Below are 23280 nucleotides of genomic sequence, written 5' to 3'. Positions count from 1 at the left end.
ATCATGCCCCGCTGAAAATGATATTTCTTCACAAAAATACACGACGCAACTAAGCAACCTTACTGCAATTCCCGTTAACTCTTCTGCTGGATTCTGTGTTGAGTTTTTCCATTCTATCGGCATTGCCATTTTGCAAGGCCTGCCAACCACAAGCTACGATATGAAAACACACACTGGTATTTTCTCAGGGGAGGGACAGAATTTCTTGATTCTTGACACAAACTCATTGAAATTATATTAGAGCCTCCACAAAAAATCTGCACAACTGAAATACTCATATTCAACATCATACATAAAGATATTTATCAGTTACGTCACCTTCAGGTGGACACAACCTGATTTTTATGTTCTGCCTCCAGGTCAGGCAACTGTGACATCTGCAGGTAAATCAGGCCTCTGTAACTTTACTCTGTGTACTGAGGATTGTGAAGTTCTGAAGTACACAGGAAGATGTGAAACTACAACCAGACCAGCAGAAACCACAACATCAGCTACAATGGTGACAGTAACACCAACGTCAAAAGGAACTACAATCTGTTCATGTGATGTTGACGGACATATAATGTCACCAGGTAAGTGTGTCAGTAATCAAAGTGCTCTTCTGTTCACATTTCAAAGAAAGAGCTTTACAGCTGTCTCTTGGGTAGACAAAAATGCTGGTGAAACTCACGGGTGAGGCAGCATCTATGGAACCTACATCTGTCTCTTGCTAAGTGCAGATGATAGCAAGAAATGCATCTAATTATGAAGTTGATGCACAGTTCTAAACATGTCAACAAAAATGATTGAATCTTTTTGCTTTCTTAGTTTTTTCCATTTGAGTTAATGTGGATGAAGCTCTTAATAGTTTAAAATCACTGGAGGCTTCATCCTTGCAACCACTGAGCAACAGGATATATTTGATTCAAATGCTCCTTAAATGCAACATCATGTTACGATAAAGTTCAACACCCCTACATTGTGCTTGACAGCAGCATTGATCAGAGAGGTTTGCTCACAATGTGGACCTACACTTTTATACTGTAAATGTTGTGGTCCGCCCATGGTTTCTGTTATGGGCCTGATCATGCCTCCCGTGAAAAAAGTTATTTCTGCCCAAAAATGAACTACGCAACTGAGCAACCTTACTGCAATTGCCGCTCACTCTTCTGCTGCTTTGTGTATTATATTCTCTCCGCAATTCCCTTTTACAAGGCCTGCCAGCCACAAGCTACGATATAAAATCATGCAGTGTGTTTGATCAAAGGAGGTACATCATTTCTTCATTCTTAATGCAAACACTTTGTAATTACAACCTGAATTTCTTTTCTTTGCCTCCAGGTCAGGCAACTGTGACGTCTACAGGTAAATCAGGCCTCTGTAGCTTTGTTCTGTGTACTGAAGATTGTAAAGTTCAGAAGTACACAGCTAGATGTGAAAGTACAACCAGATCAACAGAAACTACTACATCAGCTACAACAGTGACAGTAACACCAACGTCAAGAGGAACTACCACATGTACCTGTGAGAATGACGGGCGAAAAATGCTCCCTGGTAAGTGTGTCAATTATCACAGAGCTCTTCCATTCACATTGAAAAGACAAAGAAACACATAATCCCAAAACTGAAAATGGCAGCAGCATTGATTGGCAATGGATGGCAAATAATCACACACTTGCTTTTCATTGGGTAAACATATGTCCACCCATTTGCAAGGTTAATTGTACACGCCTGATCACGCACCTTCAGGAGACATTGCCATCTCCTCGCAATAATGAATCATGCAACTGAGTATCCGTTCTGCAGTTGTCAAGTAATCGTCTGCTGATTCCTGTATTGAGCTTTTACATTCATTCTATAATATCCTTTTACACAGCCTGTCAGCAGCAACCAGCTTTGCCAAAATGTTATGCTTCACAACCAGACCCTGGTGCTTGCACAGATGTGGTTCAGAACGTCCCGATCCTTGATGCATTCTGCAAAATAATATTATCATATTTCAAACTTATTTCCCAAGTGAAAGACATGAACCAACATCAACATCATACATAAAGATAGTCATCAGTTTCATCACCTTCAGGTGGACACAACCTGATCTGTTTTTCTTTGCCTCCAGGTCAGGCAACTGTGACGTCTACAGGTAAATCAGGCCTCTGTAACTTTACTCTGTGTACTGAGGATTGTGAAATTCTGAAGTACACAGGAAGATGTGAAACTACAACCATACCAGAAGAAACCACAACATCAGCTACAACAGTGACAGTAACACCAACGTCAAAAGGAACTACAATCTGTTCATGTGATGTTGACGGACATATAATGTCACCAGGTAAGTGTGTCAGTAATCAAAGTGCTCTGCTGTTCACATTTCAAAGTAAGAGGTCTACCTCAGTCTATAGCTATGTGCAGATGATTGCAAGAAATGCATTAGATTATGAAGCTGATGCATTATACTATACGTTAACAAAAATGATCGCAACTTATTGCTTTCAATGAATTCCCGTTTGAGTTAATGTGGTCAAAGTTTTTCATTGCTCCAATGCGACCTTTTTCCTTGCAACCATAGAGCTACAGGATGTATTTGGTTCAAATGCTCCTTAAATGCAACATCATATTACGATACAGCTCAACATCCCTACATTGAGATTAGCAGCAGCATTGATCAGTAGAAGTGTGTACACAATTCAGAACAACCACATCTTTACTAGAAATTCTGTGGTCCACCGGATCCCATGGCTGTGTTATGGGCCTGATCATGCCCCGCTGAAAATTATATTTCTTCACAAAAATACACGACGCAACTAAGCAACCTTACTGCAATTCCCGTTAACTCTCCTGCTGGATTCTGTGTTGAGTTTTTCCATTCTATCGGCATTGCCATTTTGCAAGGCCTGCCAACCACAAGCTACGATATGAAAACACACACTGGTATTTTCTCAGGGGAGGGACAGAATTTCTTGATTCTTGACACAAACTCATTGAAATTATATTAGAGCCTCCACAAAAAATCTGCACAACTGAAATACTCATATTCAACATCATACATAAAGATATTTATCAGTTACGTCACCTTCAGGTGGACACAACCTGATTTTTATGTTCTGCCTCCAGGTCAGGCAACTGTGACATCTGCAGGTAAATCAGGCCTCTGTAACTTTACTCTGTGTACTGAGGATTGTGAAGTTCTGAAGTACACAGGAAGATGTGAAACTACAACCAGACCAGCAGAAACCACAACATCAGCTACAACGGTGACAGTAACACCAACGTCAAAAGGAACCACAATCTGTTCATGTGATGTTGACGGACATATAATGTCACCAGGTAAGTGTGTCAGTAATCAAAGTGCTCTTCTGTTCACATTTCAAAGAAAGAGCTTTACACCTGTCTCTTGGGTAGACAAAAATGCTGGTGAAACTCACGGGTGAGGCAGCATCGATGGAACCTACATCTGTCTCTTGCTAAGTGCAGATGATAGCAAGAAATGCATCTAATTATGAAGTTGATGCACAGTTCTAAACATGTCAACATAAATTATAGAATCTTTTTGCTTTTTTAGTTTTTTCCATTTGAGTTAATGTGGATGAAGCTCTTAATAGTTTAAAATCACGCACTGTGTTTGATCAAAGGAGGTACATTTTTTCTTGATTCTTGATGTTAATACTTTGAAATTACAACCTGATCTTCATTTGTTTGCCTCCAGGTCAGGCAACTGTGACGTCTACAGGTAAATCAGGCCTCTGTAACTTTGTTTTGTGTACCGAAGATTGTAAAGTTCTGAAGTACACAGGTAGATGTGAAAGTACAACCAGACCAACAGAAACTACAACATCAGCTACAACAGTGACAGTAACACCAACGTCAAGAGGAACTACCACATGTACCTGTGAGAATGACGGGCGAAAAATGCTCCCTGGTAAGTGTGTCAATTATCACAGAGCTCTTCCATTCACATTGAAAAGACAAAGAAATCCATAATCCCAAAGCTGAAAATGGCAGCAGCATTGATTGACAATGGATGGCAAATAATCACAAACTTGCTTTTCATTGGGGAAACGTATGTCCACCCATTTGCAAGGTTAATTGTAGACGCCTGATCACGCACCTTCAGGAGACATTGCCATCTCCTCGCAATAATGAATCATGCAACTGAGTATCCGTTCTGCAGTTGTCAAGTAATCGTCTGCTGATTCCTGTATTGAGCTTTTACATTCATTCTATAATTCCCTTTTACACAGCCTGTCAGCAGCAACCAGCTTTGCCAAAATGTTATGCTTCACAACCAGACCCTGGTGCTTGCACAGATGTGGTTCAGAACGTCCCGATCCTTGATGCATTCTGCAAAATAATATTAGCATATTTCAAACTTATTTCCCAAGTGAAAGACATGAACCAACATCAACATCATACATAAAGATAGTCATCAGTTTCATCACCTTCAGGTGGACACAACCTGATCTGTTTTTCTTTGCCTCCAGGTCAGGCAACTGTGACGTCTACAGGTAAATCAGGCCTCTGTAACTTTACTCTGTGTACTGAGGATTGTGAAATTCTGAAGTACACAGGAAGATGTGAAACTACAACCATACCAGAAGAAACCACAACATCAGCTACAACAGTGACAGTAACACCAACGTCAAAAGGAACTACAATCTGTTCATGTGATGTTGACGGACATATAATGTCACCAGGTAAGTGTGTCAGTAATCAAAGTGCTCTGCTGTTCACATTTCAAAGTAAGAGGTCTACCTCAGTCTATAGCTATGTGCAGATGATTGCAAGAAATGCATTAGATTATGAAGCTGATGCATTATACTATACGTTAACAAAAATGATCGCAACTTATTGCTTTCAATGAATTCCCGTTTGAGTTAATGTGGTCAAAGTTTTTCATTGCTCCAATGCGACCTTTTTCCTTGCAACCATAGAGCTACAGGATGTATTTGGTTCAAATGCTCCTTAAATGCAACATCATATTACGATACAGCTCAACATCCCTACATTGAGATTAGCAGCAGCATTGATCAGTAGAAGTGTGTACACAATTCAGAACAACCACATCTTTACTAGAAATTCTGTGGTCCACCGGATCCCATGGCTGTGTTATGGGCCTGATCATGCCCCGCTGAAAATTATATTTCTTCACAAAAATACACGACGCAACTAAGCAACCTTACTGCAATTCCCGTTAACTCTCCTGCTGGATTCTGTGTTGAGTTTTTCCATTCTATCGGCATTGCCATTTTGCAAGGCCTGCCAACCACAAGCTACGATATGAAAACACACACTGGTATTTTCTCAGGGGAGGGACAGAATTTCTTGATTCTTGACACAAACTCATTGAAATTATATTAGAGCCTCCACAAAAAATCTGCACAACTGAAATACTCATATTCAACATCATACATAAAGATATTTATCAGTTACGTCACCTTCAGGTGGACACAACCTGATTTTTATGTTCTGCCTCCAGGTCAGGCAACTGTGACGTCTACAGGTAAATCAGGCCTCTGTAACTTTACTCTGTGTACTGAGGATTGTGAAATTCTGAAGTACACAGGAAGATGTGAAACTACAACCAGACCAGCAGAAACCACAACATCAGCTACAACAGTGACAGTAACACCAACGTCAAAAGGAACTACAATCTGTTCATGTGATGTTAACGGACATATAATGTCACCAGGTAAGTGTGTCAGTAATCAAAGTGCTCTTCTATTCACATTTCAAAGAAAGAGCTTTACAGCTGTCTCTTGGGTAGAGAAAAATGCTGGTGAAACTCACGGGTGAGGCAGCATCGATGGAACCTACATCTGTCTCTTGCTAAGTGCAGATGATAGCAAGAAATGCATCTAATTATGAAGTTGATGCACAGTTCTAAACATGTCAACATAAATTATAGAATCTTTTATTTTTTTTAGTTTTTCCCATTTGAGTTAATGTGGATGAAGCTCTTAATAGTTTAAAATCACGCACTGTGTTTGATCAAAGGAGGTACATTTTTTCTTGATTCTTGATGTTAATACTTTGAAATTACAACCTGATCTTCATTTGTTTGCCTCCAGGTCAGGCAACTGTGACGTCTACAGGTAAATCAGGCCTCTGTAACTTTGTTTTGTGTACCGAAGATTGTAAAGTTCTGAAGTACACAGGTAGATGTGAAAGTACAACCAGACCAACAGAAACTACAACATCAGCTACAACAGTGACAGTAATACCAACGTCAAGAGGAACTACCACATGTACCTGTGAGAATGACGGGCGAAAAATGCTCCCTGGTAAGTGTGTCAATTATCACAGAGCTCTTCCATTCACATTGAAAAGACAAAGAAATCCATAATCCCAAAGCTGAAAATGGCAGCAGCATTGATTGACAATGGATGGCAAATAATCACAAACTTGCTTTTCATTGGGGAAACGTATGTCCACCCATTTGCAAGGTTAATTGTAGACGCCTGATCACGCACCTTCAGGAGACATTGCCATCTCCTCGCAATAATGAATCATGCAACGGAGTATCCGTTCTGCAGTTGTCAAGTAATCGTCTGCTGATTCCTGTATTGAGCTTTTACATTCACTCTACAATTCCCTTTTACACAGCCTGTCAGCAGCAACCAGCTTTGCCAAAATGTTATGCTTCACAACCAGACCCTGGTGCTTGCGCAGATGTGGTTCAGAACGTCCCGATCCTTGATGCATTCTGCAAAATAATATTCTGATATTTCAAACTTATTTCCCAAGTGAAAGACAAGAACCAGCTTCAACATCATACATAAAGATAGTCATCAGTTACATCACCTTCAGGTGGACACAACCTGATTTTTTTTTCTTTGCCTCCAGGTCAGGCAACTGTGACGTCTGCAGGTAAATCAGGCCTCTGTAACTTTACTCTGTGTACTGAGGATTGTGAAATTCTGAAGTACACAGGAAGATGTGAAACTACAACCAGACCAGCAGAAACCACAACATCAGCTACAACAGTGACAGTAACACCAACGTCAAAAGGAACTACAATCTGTTCATGTGATGTTAACGGACATATAATGTCACCAGGTAAGTGTGTCAGTAATCAAAGTGCTCTTCTGTTCACATTTCAAAGAAAGAGCTTTACAGCTGTCTCTTGGGTAGACAAAAATGCTGGTGAAACTCACGGGTGAGGCAGCATCTATGGAACCTACATCTGTCTCTTGCTAAGTGCAGATGATAGCAAGAAATGCATCCAATTATGAAGTTGATGCACAGTTCTAAACATGTCAACATAAATTATAGAATATTTTTGCTTTTTTAGTTTTTTGCATTTGCGTTAATGTGGATGAAGCTCTTAATAGTTTAAAATCACCGGAGGCTTCTTCCTTGCAACCACTGAACAACAGGATATATTTGATTCAAATGCTCTTTTAAATGCAACATCATGTTACGATAAATTTGAACACCCCTACATTGTGCTTGACAGCAGCATTGATCAGAGAACTTTGCTCACAATGTAGACCTACACTTTTATACTGTAAATGTTGTGGTCCGCCCATGGTTTCTGTTATGGGCCAGATCATGCCACCCGTCAAAAAAGTTATTTCTGCCCAAAAATGAACTAAGCAACTGAGCAACCTTACTGCAATTGCCGCTCACTCTTCTGCTGATTTGTGTATTATATTCTCTCCGCAATTCCCTTTTACAAGGCCTGCCAGCCACAAGCTACGATATGAAATCACGCAGTGTGTTTGATCAAAGGAGGTACATCATTTCTTCATTCTTGCTGCAAACACTTTGAAATTACTACCTGATTTTCTTTTCTTTGCCTCCAGGTCAGGCAACTGTAACGTCTACAGGTAAATCAGGCCTCTGTAACTTTGTTCTGTGTACTGAAGATTGTAAAGTTCTGAAGTACACAGGTAGATGTGAAAGTACAACCAGACCAACAGAAACTACAACATCAGCTACAACAGTGACAGTAACACCAACGTCAAGAGGAACAACCACATGTACCTGTGAGAATGACGGGCGGCAAATGCTCCCTGGTAAGTAGGTCAATTAGGTAATTTGGTTAGCCTGGATGAGTTTTAATGCAGTATAACTCCACGACAATAGTGGATTGAATTTGAGGGGCAGTTCTGGCTTCTAGTGTGTGTATGTCTACATGGTGGCTGTTGGTGTCGTTCCAAATCTCAGAAGAATCTTGGAATATTGTGAAACTTAAAGAGTCTGGAAAGAGAATTTGAAGAACTGATGTTAAGCTACACATGAGTCCTTAAGGAGCCATCACTATATCTGGGAAATGTCTGGAAATGATGAGTCTAGTAGTTCCCTGAAAGCACCGATGGCCAAAAGCTACCAATGTCAAACACTATCAAGGAAAACTGATTCCCATTTTTTGTATCCATTCATCCCAGTTAAAAAAAATTGTGTTTGTTTGCATTAATGACCGAGCTAGAAGAATCGCTGCCAACCAGCTCCAAAAACGCAGACAATGCTGTTTGCTCAGATTTGGTTCAGAACATCCTGATCCTTGATGCAGTTGGCAAAATAATATTCGCATATTTCAAACTTATTTCCCAAGTGAAAGACATGAACCAGATTCAACATCATACATAAAGATATTTATCAGTTACATCACCTTCAGGTGGACACAACCTTATTTTTTTTTTCCTTTGCCACCAGATCAGTCAACTGTGACATCTACAGGTAAATCAGGCCTCTGCATCTTTACTCTGTGTACTGAGGATTGTGAAATTCTGAAGTACACAGGAAGATGTGAAATGACAGCCATACCAGAAGAAACCACAACATCAGCTACAACAGTGACAGTAACACCAACGTCAAAAGGAACCACAATCTGTTCATGTGATGTTAACGGACATATAATGTCACCAGGTAAGTGTGTCAGTAATCAAAGTGCTCTTCTGTTCACATTTCAAAGAAAGAGCTTTACAGCTGTCTCTTGGGTAGACAAAAATGCTGGTGAAACTCACGGGTGAGGCAGCATCTATGGAACCTACATCTGTCTCTTGCTAAGTGCAGATGATAGCAAGAAATGCATCCAATTATGAAGTTGATGCACAGTTCTAAACATGTCAACATAAATTATAGAATATTTTTGCTTTCTTAGTCTTTTGCATTTGCGTTAATGTGGATAAAGCTCTTAATAGTTTAAAATCACCGGAGGCTTCTTCCTTGCAACCACTGAGCAACAGGATATATTTGATTCAAATGCTCCTTAAATGCAACATCATGTTACGATAAATTTCAACACCCCTACATTGTGCTTGACAGCAGCATTGATCAGAGAGGTTTGCTCACAATGTAGACCTACACTTTTATACTGTAAATGTTGTGGTCCGCCCATGGTTTCTGTTATGGGCCAGATCATGCCACCCGTCAAAAAAGTTATTTCTGCCCAAAAATGAACTACGCAACTGAGCAACCTTACTGCAATTGCCGCTCACTCTTCTGCTGATTTGTGTATTATATTCTGTGCGCAATTCCCTTTTACAAGGCCTGCCAGCCACAAGCTACGATATGAAATCACGCAGTGTGTTTGATCAAAGGAGGGGCAGTTCTGGCTTCTAGTGTGTGTATGTCTACATGGTGGCTGTTGGTGTTGTTCCAAATCTCAGAAGAATCTTGGAATATTGTGATACTTAAAGAGTCTGGAAAGAGAATTTGAAGAACTGATGTTAAGCTACACATGAGTCCTTAAGGAGCCATCACTATATCTGGGAAATGTCTGGAAATGATGAGTCCAGTAGTTCCCTGAAAGCACCGATGGCCAAAAGCTACCGATGTCAAACACTATCAAGGAAAACTGATTCCCATTTTTTGTATCCATTCATCCCAGTTAAAAAAAATTGTGTTTGTTTGCATTAATGACAGAGCTAGAAGAATCGCTGCCAACCAGCTCCAAAAACGCAGACAATGCTGTTTGCTCAGATTTGGTTCAGAACATCCTGATCCTTGATGCAGTTGGCAAAATAATATTCGCATATTTCAAACTTATTTCCCAAGTGAAAGACATGAACCAGATTCAACATCATACATAAAGATATTTATCAGTTACATCACCTTCAGGTGGACACAACCTTATTTTTTTTTCCTTTGCCACCAGGTCAGGCAACTGTGACATCTACAGGTAAATCAGGCCTCTGCAACTTTACTCTGTGTACTGAGGATTGTGAAATTCTGAAGTACACAGGAAGATGTGAAACTACAACCATACCAGAAGAAACCACAACATCAGCTACAACAGTGACAGTAACACCAACGTCAAAAGGAACCACAATCTGTTCATGTGATGTTAACGGACATATAATGTCACCAGGTAAGTGTGTCAGTAATCAAAGTGCTCTTCTGTTCACATTTCAAAGAACGAGCTTTACAGCTGTCTCTTGGGTAGAGAAAAATGCTGGTGAAACTCACGGGTGAGGCAGCATCTATGGAACCTACATCTGTCTCTTGCTAAGTGCAGATGATAGCAAGAAATGCATCCAATTATGAAGTTGATGCACAGTTCTAAACATGTCAACATAAATTATAGAATATTTTTGCTTTCTTAGTCTTTTGCATTTGCGTTAATGTGGATAAAGCTCTTAATAGTTTAAAATCACCGGAGGCTTCTTCCTTGCAACCACTGAGCAACAGGATATATTTGATTCAAATGCTCCTTAAATGCAACATCATGTTACGATAAATTTCAACACCCCTACATTGTGCTTGACAGCAGCATTGATCAGAGAGGTTTGCTCACAATGTAGACCTACACTTTTATACTGTAAATGTTGTGGTCCGCCCATGGTTTCTGTTATGGGCCAGATCATGCCACCCGTCAAAAAAGTTATTTCTGCCCAAAAATGAACTACGCAACTGAGCAACCTTACTGCAATTGCCGCTCACTCTTCTGCTGATTTGTGTATTATATTCTGTGCGCAATTCCCTTTTACAAGGCCTGCCAGCCACAAGCTACGATATGAAATCACGCAGTGTGTTTGATCAAAGGAGGTACATCATTTCTTCATTCTTGCTGCAAACACTTTGAAATTACAACCTGATTTTCTTTTCTTTGCCTCCAGGTCAGGCAACTGTAATGTCTACAGGTAAATCAGGCCTCTGTAACTTTGTTCTGTGTACTGAAGATTGTAAAGTTCTGAAGTACACAGGTAGATGTGAAAGTACAACCAGACCAACAGAAACTACAACATCAGCTACAACAGTGACAGTAACACCAACGTCAAGAGGAACAACCACATGTACCTGTGAGAATGACGGGCGGCAAATGCTCCCTGGTAAGTAGGTCAATTAGGTAATTTGGTTAGCCTGGATGAGTTTTAATGCAGTATAACTCCACGACAATAGTGGATTGGATTTGAGGGGCAGTTCTGGCTTCTAGTGTGTGTATGTCTACATGGTGGCTGTTGGTGTTGTTCCAAATCTCAGAAGAATCTTGGAATATTGTGATACTTAAAGAGTCTGGAAAGAGAATTTGAAGAACTGATGTTAAGCTACACATGAGTCCTTAAGGAGCCATCACTATATCTGGGAAATGTCTGGAAATGATGAGTCCAGTAGTTCCCTGAAAGCACCGATGGCCAAAAGCTACCGATGTCAAACACTATCAAGGAAAACTGATTCCCATTTTTTGTATCCATTCATCCCAGTTAAAAAAAATTGTGTTTGTTTGCATTAATGACAGAGCTAGAAGAATCGCTGCCAACCAGCTCCAAAAACGCAGACAATGCTGTTTGCTCAGATTTGGTTCAGAACATCCTGATCCTTGATGCAGTTGGCAAAATAATATTCGCATATTTCAAACTTATTTCCCAAGTGAAAGACATGAACCAGATTCAACATCATACATAAAGATATTTATCAGTTACATCACCTTCAGGTGGACACAACCTTATTTTTTTTTCCTTTGCCACCAGGTCAGGCAACTGTGACATCTACAGGTAAATCAGGCCTCTGCAACTTTACTCTGTGTACTGAGGATTGTGAAATTCTGAAGTACACAGGAAGATGTGAAACTACAACCATACCAGAAGAAACCACAACATCAGCTACAACAGTGACAGTAACACCAACGTCAAAAGGAACCACAATCTGTTCATGTGATGTTAACGGACATATAATGTCACCAGGTAAGTGTGTCAGTAATCAAAGTGCTCTTCTGTTCACATTTCAAAGAACGAGCTTTACAGCTGTCTCTTGGGTAGACAAAAATGCTGGTGAAACTCACGGGTGAGGCAGCATCTATGGAACCTACATCTGTCTCTTGCTAAGTGCAGATGATAGCAAGAAATGCATCCAATTATGAAGTTGATGCACAGTTCTAAACATGTCAACATAAATTATAGAATATTTTTGCTTTCTTAGTCTTTTGCATTTGCGTTAATGTGGATAAAGCTCTTAATAGTTTAAAATCACCGGAGGCTTCTTCCTTGCAACCACTGAGCAACAGGATATATTTGATTCAAATGCTCCTTAAATGCAACATCATGTTACGATAAATTTCAACACCCCTACATTGTGCTTGACAGCAGCATTGATCAGAGAGGTTTGCTCACAATGTAGACCTACACTTTTATACTGTAAATGTTGTGGTCCGCCCATGGTTTCTGTTATGGGCCAGATCATGCCACCCGTCAAAAAAGTTATTTCTGCCCAAAAATGAACTACGCAACTGAGCAACCTTACTGCAATTGCCGCTCACTCTTCTGCTGATTTGTGTATTATATTCTGTGCGCAATTCCCTTTTACAAGGCCTGCCAGCCACAAGCTACGATATGAAATCACGCAGTGTGTTTGATCAAAGGAGGTACATCATTTCTTCATTCTTGCTGCAAACACTTTGAAATTACAACCTGATTTTCTTTTCTTTGCCTCCAGGTCAGGCAACTGTAACGTCTACAGGTAAATCAGGCCTCTGTAACTTTGTTCTGTGTACTGAAGATTGTAAAGTTCTGAAGTACACAGGTAGATGTGAAAGTACAACCAGACCAACAGAAACTACAACATCAGCTACAACAGTGACAGTAACACCAACGTCAAGAGGAACAACCACATGTACCTGTGAGAATGACGGGCGGCAAATGCTCCCTGGTAAGTAGGTCAATTAGGTAATTTGGTTAGCCTGGATGAGTTTTAATGCAGTATAACTCCACGACAATAGTGGATTGGATTTGAGGGGCAGTTCTGGCTTCTAGTGTGTGTATGTCTACATGGTGGCTGTTGGTGTTGTTCCAAATCTCAGAAGAATCTTGGAATATTGTGATACTTAAAGAGTCTGGAAAGAGAATTTGAAGAACTGATGTTAAGCTACACATGAGTCCTTAAGGAGCCATCACTATATCTGGGAAATGTCTGGAAATGATGAGTCCAGTAGTTCCCTGAAAGCACCGATGGCCAAAAGCTACCGATGTCAAACACTATCAAGGAAAACTGATTCCCATTTTTTGTATCCATTCATCCCAGTTAAAAAAAATTGTGTTTGTTTGCATTAATGACAGAGCTAGAAGAATCGCTGCCAACCAGCTCCAAAAACGCAGACAATGCTGTTTGCTCAGATTTGGTTCAGAACATCCTGATCCTTGATGCAGTTGGCAAAATAATATTCGCATATTTCAAACTTACTTCCCAAGTGAAAGACATGAACCAGCTTCAACATCATACATAAAGATATTTATCAGTTACATCACCTTCAGGTGGACACAACCTTATTTTTTTTTTCCTTTGCCACCAGGTCAGGCAACTGTGACTTCTACAGGTAAATCAGGCCTCTGTAACTTTACTCTGTGTACTGAGGATTGTGAAGTTCTGAAGTACACAGGAAGATGTGAAACTACAACCAGACCAGCAGAAACCACAACATCAGCTACAACAGTGACAGTAACACCAACGTCAAAAGGAACTACAATCTGTTCATGTGATGTTAACGGACATATAATGTCACCAGGTAAGTGTGTCAGTAATCAAAGTGCTCTTCTGTTCACATTTCAAAGAAAGAGCTTTACAGCTGTCTCTTGGGTAGAGAAAAATGCTGGTGAAACACACGGGTGAGGCAGCATCGATGGAACCTACATCTGTCTCTTGCTAAGTGCAGATGATAGCAAGAAATGCATCCAATTATGAAGTTGATGCACAGTTCTAAACATGTCAACATAAATTATAGAATCTTTTTGCTTTCTTAGTTTTTTCCATTTGAGTTAATGTGGATGAAGCTCTTAATAGTTTAAAATCACCGGAGGCTTCTTCCTTTCAACCACTGAGCAACAGGATAAATTTGATTCAAATGGTCCTTAAATGCAACATCATGTTACGATAAAGTTCAACACCCCTACATTGTGCTTGACAGCAGCATTGATCAGAGAGGTTTGCTCACAATGTGGACCTACACTTTTATACTGTAAATGTTGTGGTCCGCCCATGGTTTCTGTTATGGGCCAGATCATGCCACCCGTCAAAAAAGTTATTTCTGCCCAAAAATGAACTACACAACTGAGCAACCTTACTGCAATTGCCGCTCACTCTTCTGCTGATTTCAGTATTATATTCTCTCCGCAATTCCCTTTTACAAGGCCTGCCAGCCACAAGCTACGATATGAAATCACGCACTGTGTTTGATGGAAACAGAGAAAATAAGTGCAGGAGTAGGTCATTCTGCCCTTCGAGCCTGCACCGCCATTCAATATGATCATGGCTGATCATCCAACTCAGTATCCTGTACCTGCCTTCTCTCCATACCCCCTGATCCCTTTAGCCACAAGGGCCACATCGAACTCCCTCTTAAATATAGCCAATGAACTGGCCTCAACTACCTTCTGTGGCAGAGAGTTCCAGAGATTCACCACTCTCTGTGTGAAAAAAGTATTTCTCATCTAGGTCCTAAAGGATTTCCCCTCTATCCTTAAGCTGTGACCCCTTGTCCTGGACTTCCCCAACATCGGGAACAATCTTCCTGCATCTAGCCTGTCCAACCCCTTAAGAATTTTGTAAGTTTCTATAAGATCCCCCCTCAATTTCCGAAATTCTAGCGAGTACAAGTCGAGTCTATCCAGTCTTTCTTCATATGAAAGTCCTGACATCCCAGGAATTAGTCTGGTGAACCTTCTCTGCACTCCCTCTATGGCAATAATGTCCTTCCTCAGATTTGGAGACCAAAATTGTACACAATGCTCCAGGTGTGGTCTCACCAAGACCCTGTACAACTGCAGTTGAACCACCCTGCTCCTATACTCAAATACTTTTGCTATGAATGCTAACATACCATTCACTTTCTTCACTGCCTGCTGCACCTGCATGCCTACTTTCAATGACTGGTGTACCATGACACCCAGGTCTTGTTGCATCTCTCCTTTTCCTAATCGGCCACCATTTATATAACAGTCTGCTTTTCTGTTTTTGCCACCAAAGTGGATAACCTCACATTTATCCACATTATACTGCATCTGCCATGCATTTGCCCACTCACCCAGCCTATCCAAGTCACCTTGCAGCCTCCTAGCATCCTCCTCACAGCTAACACTGCCCCCGAGCTTAGTGTCATCAACAAAATTGGAGACGTTGCATTCAATTCCCTCGTCCAAATCATTAATATATATTGTAAATAGCTGGGGTCCCAGCACTCAGCCTTGCGGTACCCCACTAGTCACTGCCTGCCATCAAAGGATGTACATCACTTCTTGATTCTTGATGCAAACACTTTGAAATTACAACCTGATTTTCTTTTCTTTGCCTCCAGGTCAGGCAACTGTGACGTCTACAGGTAAATCAGGCCTCTGTAACTTTGTTCTGTGTACTGAGGATTGTAAAGTTCTGAAGTACACAGGTAGATGTGAAAGTACAACCAGACCAACAGAAACTACAACATCAGCTACAACAGTGACAGTAACACCAACGTCAAGATCAACTACCACATGTACCTGTGAGAATGACGGGCGAAAAATGCTCCCTGGTAAGTGTGTCAATTATCACAGAGCTCTTCCATTCACATTGAAAAGACAAAGAAACACATAATCCCAAAGCTGAAAATGGCAGCAGCATTGATTGGCAATGGATGGCAAATAATCACACCCTTGCTTTTATTGGGTAAACATATGTCCACCCATTTGCAAGGTTAATTGTACACGCCTGATCATGCACCTTCAGGAGACATTGCCATCTCCTCGCAATAATGAATCATGCAACTGAGTATCTGTTCTGCAGTTGTCAAGTAATCGTCTGCTGATTCCTGTATTGAGCTTTTACATTCACTCTATAATTCCCTTTTACACAGCCTGTCAGCAGCAACCAGCTTTGCCAAAATGTTATGCTTCACAACCAGACCCTGGTGCTTGCACAGATGTGGTTCAGAATGTCCCGATCCTTGATGCATTCTGCGAAATAATATTATCATATTTCAAACTTACTTACTAAGTGAACCAGGGTCATCAGCAGAGATAAAGATATAACATGCAGGTTCACAAACCCTGATTTTCTTTACTTTGCCTACAGGTCAGGCAATGCTGTTTTCTGCCAGTAAATCAGTGCTGTGTAACTTTACTCTGTGTTCTAAGGTTCAAATTAATATGGATCCAACACAGGTAAATGGGACATTCAAATAGGTAACTTGGTTAGCTTGGATGAGTTTCAATGCAGTATAACACTACGACAATGGTGGATTGGATTTGAGAGGCAGTTCCTGCTCCTAGTGTGTGTGTGTCTACATGGTGGCTGTTCGTGTTGTTCCAAATTTCAGAAGAATCTTGGAATATTGTGAAACTTAAAGAGTCTGGAAAAAGAATTTGGAGAACAGATGTTAAGCTACACACGAGTCCTTAAGGAGCCATCACTATATCTGGGAATTGTCTGGAAATGATAAGTCCAGCAGTTCCCTGAAAGCATCGATGGCCAAAAGCTTTCAATGTCAAACACTATCAAGGAAAACTGATTGCCATTTTTTGTATCCATTCATCCCAGTTTCAACATCATACATAAAGATATTTATCAGTTTCATCATCTTCAGGTGGACACAACCTTATTTTTTTTTCTTTGCCTCCAGGTCAGGCAACAATGAGTTCTACAGGTAACTCAGGCCCCTGTAACTTTACTCTGTGTACTGAGGATTGTGAAATTCTGAAGTACACAGGAAGATGTGAAACTACAACCAGACCAGCAGAAACCACAACATCAGCTACAACAGTGACAGTAACACCAACGTCAAAAGGAACTACAATCTGTTCATGTGATGTTAACGGACATATAATGTCACCAGGTAAGTGTGTCAGTAATCAAAGTGCTCTTCTGTTCACATTTCAAAGAAAGAGCTTTACACCTGTCTCTTGGGTAGACAAAAATGCTGGTGAAACTCACGGGTGAGGCAGCATCGATGGAACCTACATCTGTCTCTTGCTAAGTGCAGATGATAGCAAGAAATGCATCCAATTATGAAGTTGATGAACAGTTCTAAACATGTCAACATAAATTATAGAATATTTTTGCTTTTTTAGTTTTTTGCATTTGCGTTAATGTGGATGAAGCTCTTAATAGTTTAAAATCACTGGAGGCTTCTTCCTTGCAACCATTGAGCAACAGGATATATTCGATTTAAATGCTCCTTAAATGCAACATCATGTTACGATAAAGTTCAACACCCCTACATTGTGCTTGACAGCAGCATTGATCAGAGAGGTTTGCTCACAATGTGGACCTACACTTTTATACTGTAAATGTTGTGGTCCGCCCATGGTTTCTGTTATGGGCCAGATCATGCCTCCCGTCAAAAAAGTTATTTCTGTCCAAAAATGAACTACGTAACTGAGCAACCTTACTGCAATTGCCGCTCACTCATCTGCTGATTTGTGTATTATATTCTCTCCGCAATTCCCTTTTACAAGGCCTGCCAGCCACAAGCTACGATATGAAATCACACACTGTGTTTGATAGAAACATAGAAAAAAGGTGCAGGAGTAGGTCATTCTGCCCTTCGAGCCTGCACCGCCATTCAATATGATCATGGCTGGTCATCCAACTCAGTATCCTGTACCTGCTTTCTCTCCATACCCCCTGATCCCTTTAGCCACAAGGGCCACATCGAACTCCCTCTTAAATATAGCCAATGAACTGGCCTCAACTACCTTCTGTGGCAGAGAGTTCCAGAGATTCACCACTCTCTGTGTCAAAAAAGTATTTCTCATCTCGGTCCTAAAGGATTTCCCCTCTATCCTTAAGCTGTGACCCCTTGTCCTGGACTTCCCCAACATCGGGAACAATCTTCCTGCATCTAGCCTGTCCAACCCCTTAAGAATTTTGTAAGTTTCTATAAGATCCCCCCTCAATCTCCTAAATTCTAGCGAGTACAAGCCGAGTCTATCCAGTCTTTCTTCATATGAAAGTCCTGACATTCCAGGAATTAGTCTGGTGAACCTTCTCTGCACTCCCTCTATGGCAATAATGTCCTTTCTCAGATTTGGAGACCAAAACTATACGCAATACTCCAGGTGTGGTCTCACCAAGACCCTGTACAACTGCAGTAAAACCTCCCTGCTCCGATACTCCAATCCTTTTGCTATGAATGCTAACATACCATTCACTTTCTTCACTGCCTGCTGCACCTGCATGCCTACTTTCAATGACTGGTGTACCATGACACCCAGGTCTCGCTGCATCTCCCCTTTTCCGAACCGGCCACCATTTAGATAATAGTCTGCTTTCCTGTTTTTGCCACCAAAGTGGATAACCTCACATTTATCCACATTATAATGCATCTGCCATGCATTTTCCCACTCACCCAGCCTATCCAAGTCGCCTTGCAGCCTCCTAGCATCCTCCTCACAGCTAACACTGCCCCCGAGCTTAGTGTCATCCACAAAATTGGAGACGTTGCATTCAATTCCCTCGTCCAAATCATTAATATATATTGTAAATAGCTGGGGTCCCAGCACTCAGCCTTGCGGTACCCCACTAGTCACTGCCTGCCATCAAAGGATGTACATCACTTCTTGATTGTTGATGCAAACACTTTGAAATTACAACCTGATTTTCTTTTCTTTGCCTCCAGGTCAGGCAACTGTAACGTCTACAGGTAAATCAGGCCTCTGTAACTTTGTTCTGTGTACTGAAGATTGTAAAGTTCTGAAGTACACAGGAAGATGTGAAAGTACAACCAGACCAACAGAAACTACAACATCAGCTACAACAGTGACAGTAACACCAACGTCAAGAGGAACTACCACATGTACCTGTGAGAATGACGGGCGAATAATGCTCCCTGGTAAGTGTGTCAATTATCACAGAGCTCTTCCATTCAGAATTGAAAAGACAAAGAAATCCATAATCCCAAAGCTGAAAATGGCAGCAGCATTGATTGGCAATGGATGGCAAATAATCACACCCTTGCTTTTCATTGGGGAAATGTATGTCCACCCATTTGCAAGGTTAATTGTAGACGCCTGATCACGCACCTTCAGGAGACATTGCCATCTCCTCGCAATAATGAATCATGCAACTGAGTATCCGTTCTGCAGTTGTCAAGTAATCGTCTGCTGATTCCTGTATTGAGCTTTTACATTCACTCTACAATTCCCTTTTATACAGCCTGTCAGCAGCAACCAGCTTTGCCAAAATGTTATGCTTCACAATCAGACCCTGCTGCTTGCACAGATGTGGTTCAGAACGTCCCGATCCTTGATGCATTCTGCGAAATAATATTCGCATATTTCAAACTTATTTCGCAAGTGAAAGACATGAACCAGCTTCAACATCATACATAAAGATATATATCAGTTACATCACCTTCAGGTGGACACAACCTTATTTTTTTTTTCCTTTGCCACCAGGTCAGGCAACTGTGACTTCTGCAGGTAAATCAGGTCTCTGCAACTTTACTCTGTGTACTGAGGATTGTGAAATTCTGAAGTACACAGGAAGATGTGAAACTACAACCAGACCAGCAGAAACCACAACATCAGCTACAACAGTGACAGTAACACCAACGTCAAAAGGAACTACAATCTGTTCATGTGATGTTAACGGACATATAATGTCACCAGGTAAGTGTGTCAGTAATCAAAGTGCTCTTCTGTTCACATTGCAAAGAAAGAGCTTTACACCTGTCTCTTGGGTAGACAAAAATGCTGGTGAAACTCAGCGGGTGAGGCAGCATCGATGGAACCTACATCTGTCTCTTGCTAAGTGCAGATGATAGCAAGAAATGCATCCAATTATGAAGTTGATGCACAGTTCTAAACATGTCAACATAAATTATAGAATATTTTTGCTTTTTTAGTTTTTTGCATTTGCGTTAATATGGATGAAGCTCTTAATAGTTTAAAATCACCGGAGGCTTCTTCCTTGCAACCACTGAGCAACAGGATATATTTAATTCAAATGCTCCATAAATGCAACATCATGTTACGATAAAGTTCAACACCCCTACATTGTGCTTGACAGCAGCATTGATCAGAGAGGGTTGCTCACAATGTAGACCTACACTTTTATACTGTAAATGTTGTGGTCCGCCCATGGTTTCTGTTATGGGCCAGATCATGCCACCCGTCAAAAAAGTTATTTCTGCCCAAAAATGAACTACGCAACTGAGCAACCTTACTGCAATTGCCGCTCACTCTTCTGCTGATTTGTGTATTATATTCTGTCCGCAATTCCCTTTTTACAAGGCCTGCCAACCACAAGCTACGATATGAAATCACGCAGTGTGTTTGATCAAAGGAGGTACATCATTTCTTCATTCTTGCTGCAAACACTTTGAAATTACTACCTGATTTTCTTTTCTTTGCCTCCAGGTCAGGCAACTGTGACGTCTACAGGTAAATCAGGCCTCTGTAACTTTGTTCTGTGTACTGAAGATTGTAAAGTTCTGAAGTACACAGGTAGATGTGAAAGTACAACCAGACCAACAGAAACTACAACATCAGCTACAACAGTGACAGTAACACCAACGTCAAGAGGAACAACCACATGTACCTGTGAGAATGACGGGCGGCAAATGCTCCCTGGTAAGTAGGTCAATTAGGTCATTTGCTTAGCCTGGATGAGTTTTAATGCAGTATAACTCCACGACAATAGTGGATTGGATTTGAGGGGCAGTTCCGGCTTCAAGTGTGTGTATGTCTACATGGTGCTGTTGGTGTCGTTCCAAATCTCAGAAGAATCTTGGAATATTGTGATACTTAAAGAGTCTGGAAAGAGAATTTGGAGAACTGATGTTAAGCTACACATGAGTCCTTAAGGAGCCATCACTATATCTGGGAAATGTCTGGAAATGATGAGTCCAGTAGTTCCCTGAAAGCACCGGTGGCCAAAAGCTACCAATGTCAAACACTATCAAGGAAAACTGATTCCCATTTTTTGTATCCATTCATCCCAGTTAAAAAAAATTGTGTTTGTTTGCATTAATGACAGAGCTAGAAGAATCGCTGCCAACCAGCTCCAAAAACGCAGACAATGCTGTTTGCTCAGATTTGGTTCAGAACATCCTGATCCTTGATGCAGTTGGCAAAATAATATTCGCATATTTCAAACTTATTTCCCAAGTGAAAGACATGAACCAGCTTCAACATCATACATAAAGATATTTATCAGTTACATCACCTTCAGGTGGACACAACCTTATTTTTTTTTTCCTTTGCCACCAGGTCAGGCAACTGTGACTTCTACAGGTAAATCAGGCCTCTGTAACTTTACTCTGTGTACTGAGGATTGTGAAATTCTGAAGTACACAGGAATATGTGAAACTACAACCAGACCAGCAGAAACCACAACATCAGCTACAACAGTGACAGTAACACCAACGTCAAAAGGAACCACAATCTGTTCATGTGATGTTAACGGACATATAATGTCACCAGGTAAGTGTGTCAGTAATCAAAGTGCTCTTCTGTTCACATTTCAAAGAAAGAGCTTTACACCTGTCTCTTGGGTAGACAAAAATGCTGGCGAAACTCACGGGTGAGGCAGCATCGATGGAACCTACATCTGTCTCTTGCTAAGTGCAGATGATAGCAAGAAATTCATCCAATTATGAAGTTGATGCACAGTTCTAAACATGTCAACATAAATTATAGAATATTTTTGCTTTTTTAGTTTTTTGCATTTGCGTTAATGTGGATGAAGCTCTTAATAGTTTAAAATCACCGGAGGCTTCTTCCTTGCAACCACTGAGCAACAGGATATATTTGATTCAAATGCTCCTTAAATGCAACATCATGTTACGATAAATTTCAACACCCCTACATTGTGCTTGACAGCAGCATTGATCAGAGAGGTTTGCTCACAATGTGGACCTACACTTTTATACTGTAAATGTTGCGGTCCGCCCATGGTTTCTGTTATGGGCCAGATCATGCCACCCGTCAAAAAAGTTATTTCTGCCCAAAAATGAACTACGCAACTGAGCAACCTTACTGCAATTGCCGCTCACTCTTCTGCTGATTTGTGTATTATATTCTGTCCGCAATTCCCTTTTACAAGGCCTGCCAGCCACAAGCTACGATATGAAATCAAGCAATGGGTTTGATCAAAGGAGGTACATCATTTCTTCATTCTTGCTGCAAACACTTTGAAATTACAACCTGATTTTCTTTTCTTTGCCTCCAGGTCAGGCAACTGTAACGTCTACAGGTAAATCAGGCCTCTGTAACTTTGTTCTGTGTACTGAAGATTGTAAAGTTCTGAAGTACACAGGTAGATGTGAAAGTACAACCAGACCACCAGAAACTACAACATCAGCTACAACAGTGACAGTAACACCAACGTCAAGAGGAACAACCACATGTACCTGTGAGAATGACGGGCGGCAGATGCTCCCTGGTAAGTAGGTCAATTAGGTAATTTGGTTAGCCTGGATGAGTTTTAATGCAGTATAACTCCACGACAATAGTGGATTGGATTTGAGGGACAGTTCCGGCTTCTAGTGTGTGTATGTCTACATGGTGGCTGTTGGTGTTGTTCCAAATCTCAGAAGAATCTTGGAATATTGTGAAACTTAAAGAGTCTGGAAAGAGAATTTGAAGAACTGATGTTAAGCTACACATGAGTCCTTAAGGAGCCATCACTATATCTGGGAAATGTCTGGAAATGATGAGTCCAGTAGTTCCCTGAAAGCACCGATGGCCAAAAGCTACCAATGTCAAACACTATCAAGGAAACTGATTCCCATTTTTTGTATCCATTCATCCCAGTTAAAAAAAATTGTGTTTGTTTGCATTAATGACAGAGCTAGAAGAATCGCTGCCAACCAGCTCCAAAAACGCAGACAATGCTGTTTGCTCAGATTTGGTTCAGAACATCCTGATCCTTGATGCAGTTGGCAAAATAATATTT

General features: G+C 40.8%; 1 protein-coding gene across 1 annotated transcript in view; it reads left to right on the top strand.

The window, feature by feature from the left end:
• The window catches only part of LOC116984416 (mucin-2-like), a 103745-nt gene that overhangs the window by 51248 nt on the left and 29217 nt on the right, over positions 1 to 23280 (top strand). Inside the window, exons 43-65 of the mRNA XM_033038569.1 lie at positions 360 to 572; positions 1321 to 1533; positions 2096 to 2308; positions 3091 to 3303; positions 3683 to 3895; positions 4458 to 4670; positions 5453 to 5665; positions 6045 to 6257; positions 6820 to 7032; positions 7782 to 7994; positions 8635 to 8847; positions 10079 to 10291; positions 11040 to 11252; positions 11892 to 12104; positions 12853 to 13065; positions 13706 to 13918; positions 15704 to 15916; positions 17003 to 17215; positions 19001 to 19213; positions 19779 to 19991; positions 20742 to 20954; positions 21594 to 21806; positions 22555 to 22767. Coding sequence (XP_032894460.1) covers positions 360 to 572; positions 1321 to 1533; positions 2096 to 2308; positions 3091 to 3303; positions 3683 to 3895; positions 4458 to 4670; positions 5453 to 5665; positions 6045 to 6257; positions 6820 to 7032; positions 7782 to 7994; positions 8635 to 8847; positions 10079 to 10291; positions 11040 to 11252; positions 11892 to 12104; positions 12853 to 13065; positions 13706 to 13918; positions 15704 to 15916; positions 17003 to 17215; positions 19001 to 19213; positions 19779 to 19991; positions 20742 to 20954; positions 21594 to 21806; positions 22555 to 22767 — 4899 coding nt within the window. The remainder of the gene's footprint in view (positions 1 to 359; positions 573 to 1320; positions 1534 to 2095; positions 2309 to 3090; positions 3304 to 3682; positions 3896 to 4457; positions 4671 to 5452; positions 5666 to 6044; positions 6258 to 6819; positions 7033 to 7781; positions 7995 to 8634; positions 8848 to 10078; positions 10292 to 11039; positions 11253 to 11891; positions 12105 to 12852; positions 13066 to 13705; positions 13919 to 15703; positions 15917 to 17002; positions 17216 to 19000; positions 19214 to 19778; positions 19992 to 20741; positions 20955 to 21593; positions 21807 to 22554; positions 22768 to 23280) is intronic.

Source organism: Amblyraja radiata, chromosome 20 (genome assembly GCF_010909765.2).
Source record: "Amblyraja radiata isolate CabotCenter1 chromosome 20, sAmbRad1.1.pri, whole genome shotgun sequence".
In the NCBI taxonomy this organism is placed as follows: Eukaryota; Metazoa; Chordata; class Chondrichthyes; order Rajiformes; family Rajidae; genus Amblyraja; species Amblyraja radiata.
Note: the sequence above shows the minus strand (reverse complement) of the source record. Positions and strands in the feature narration are given on the sequence as shown.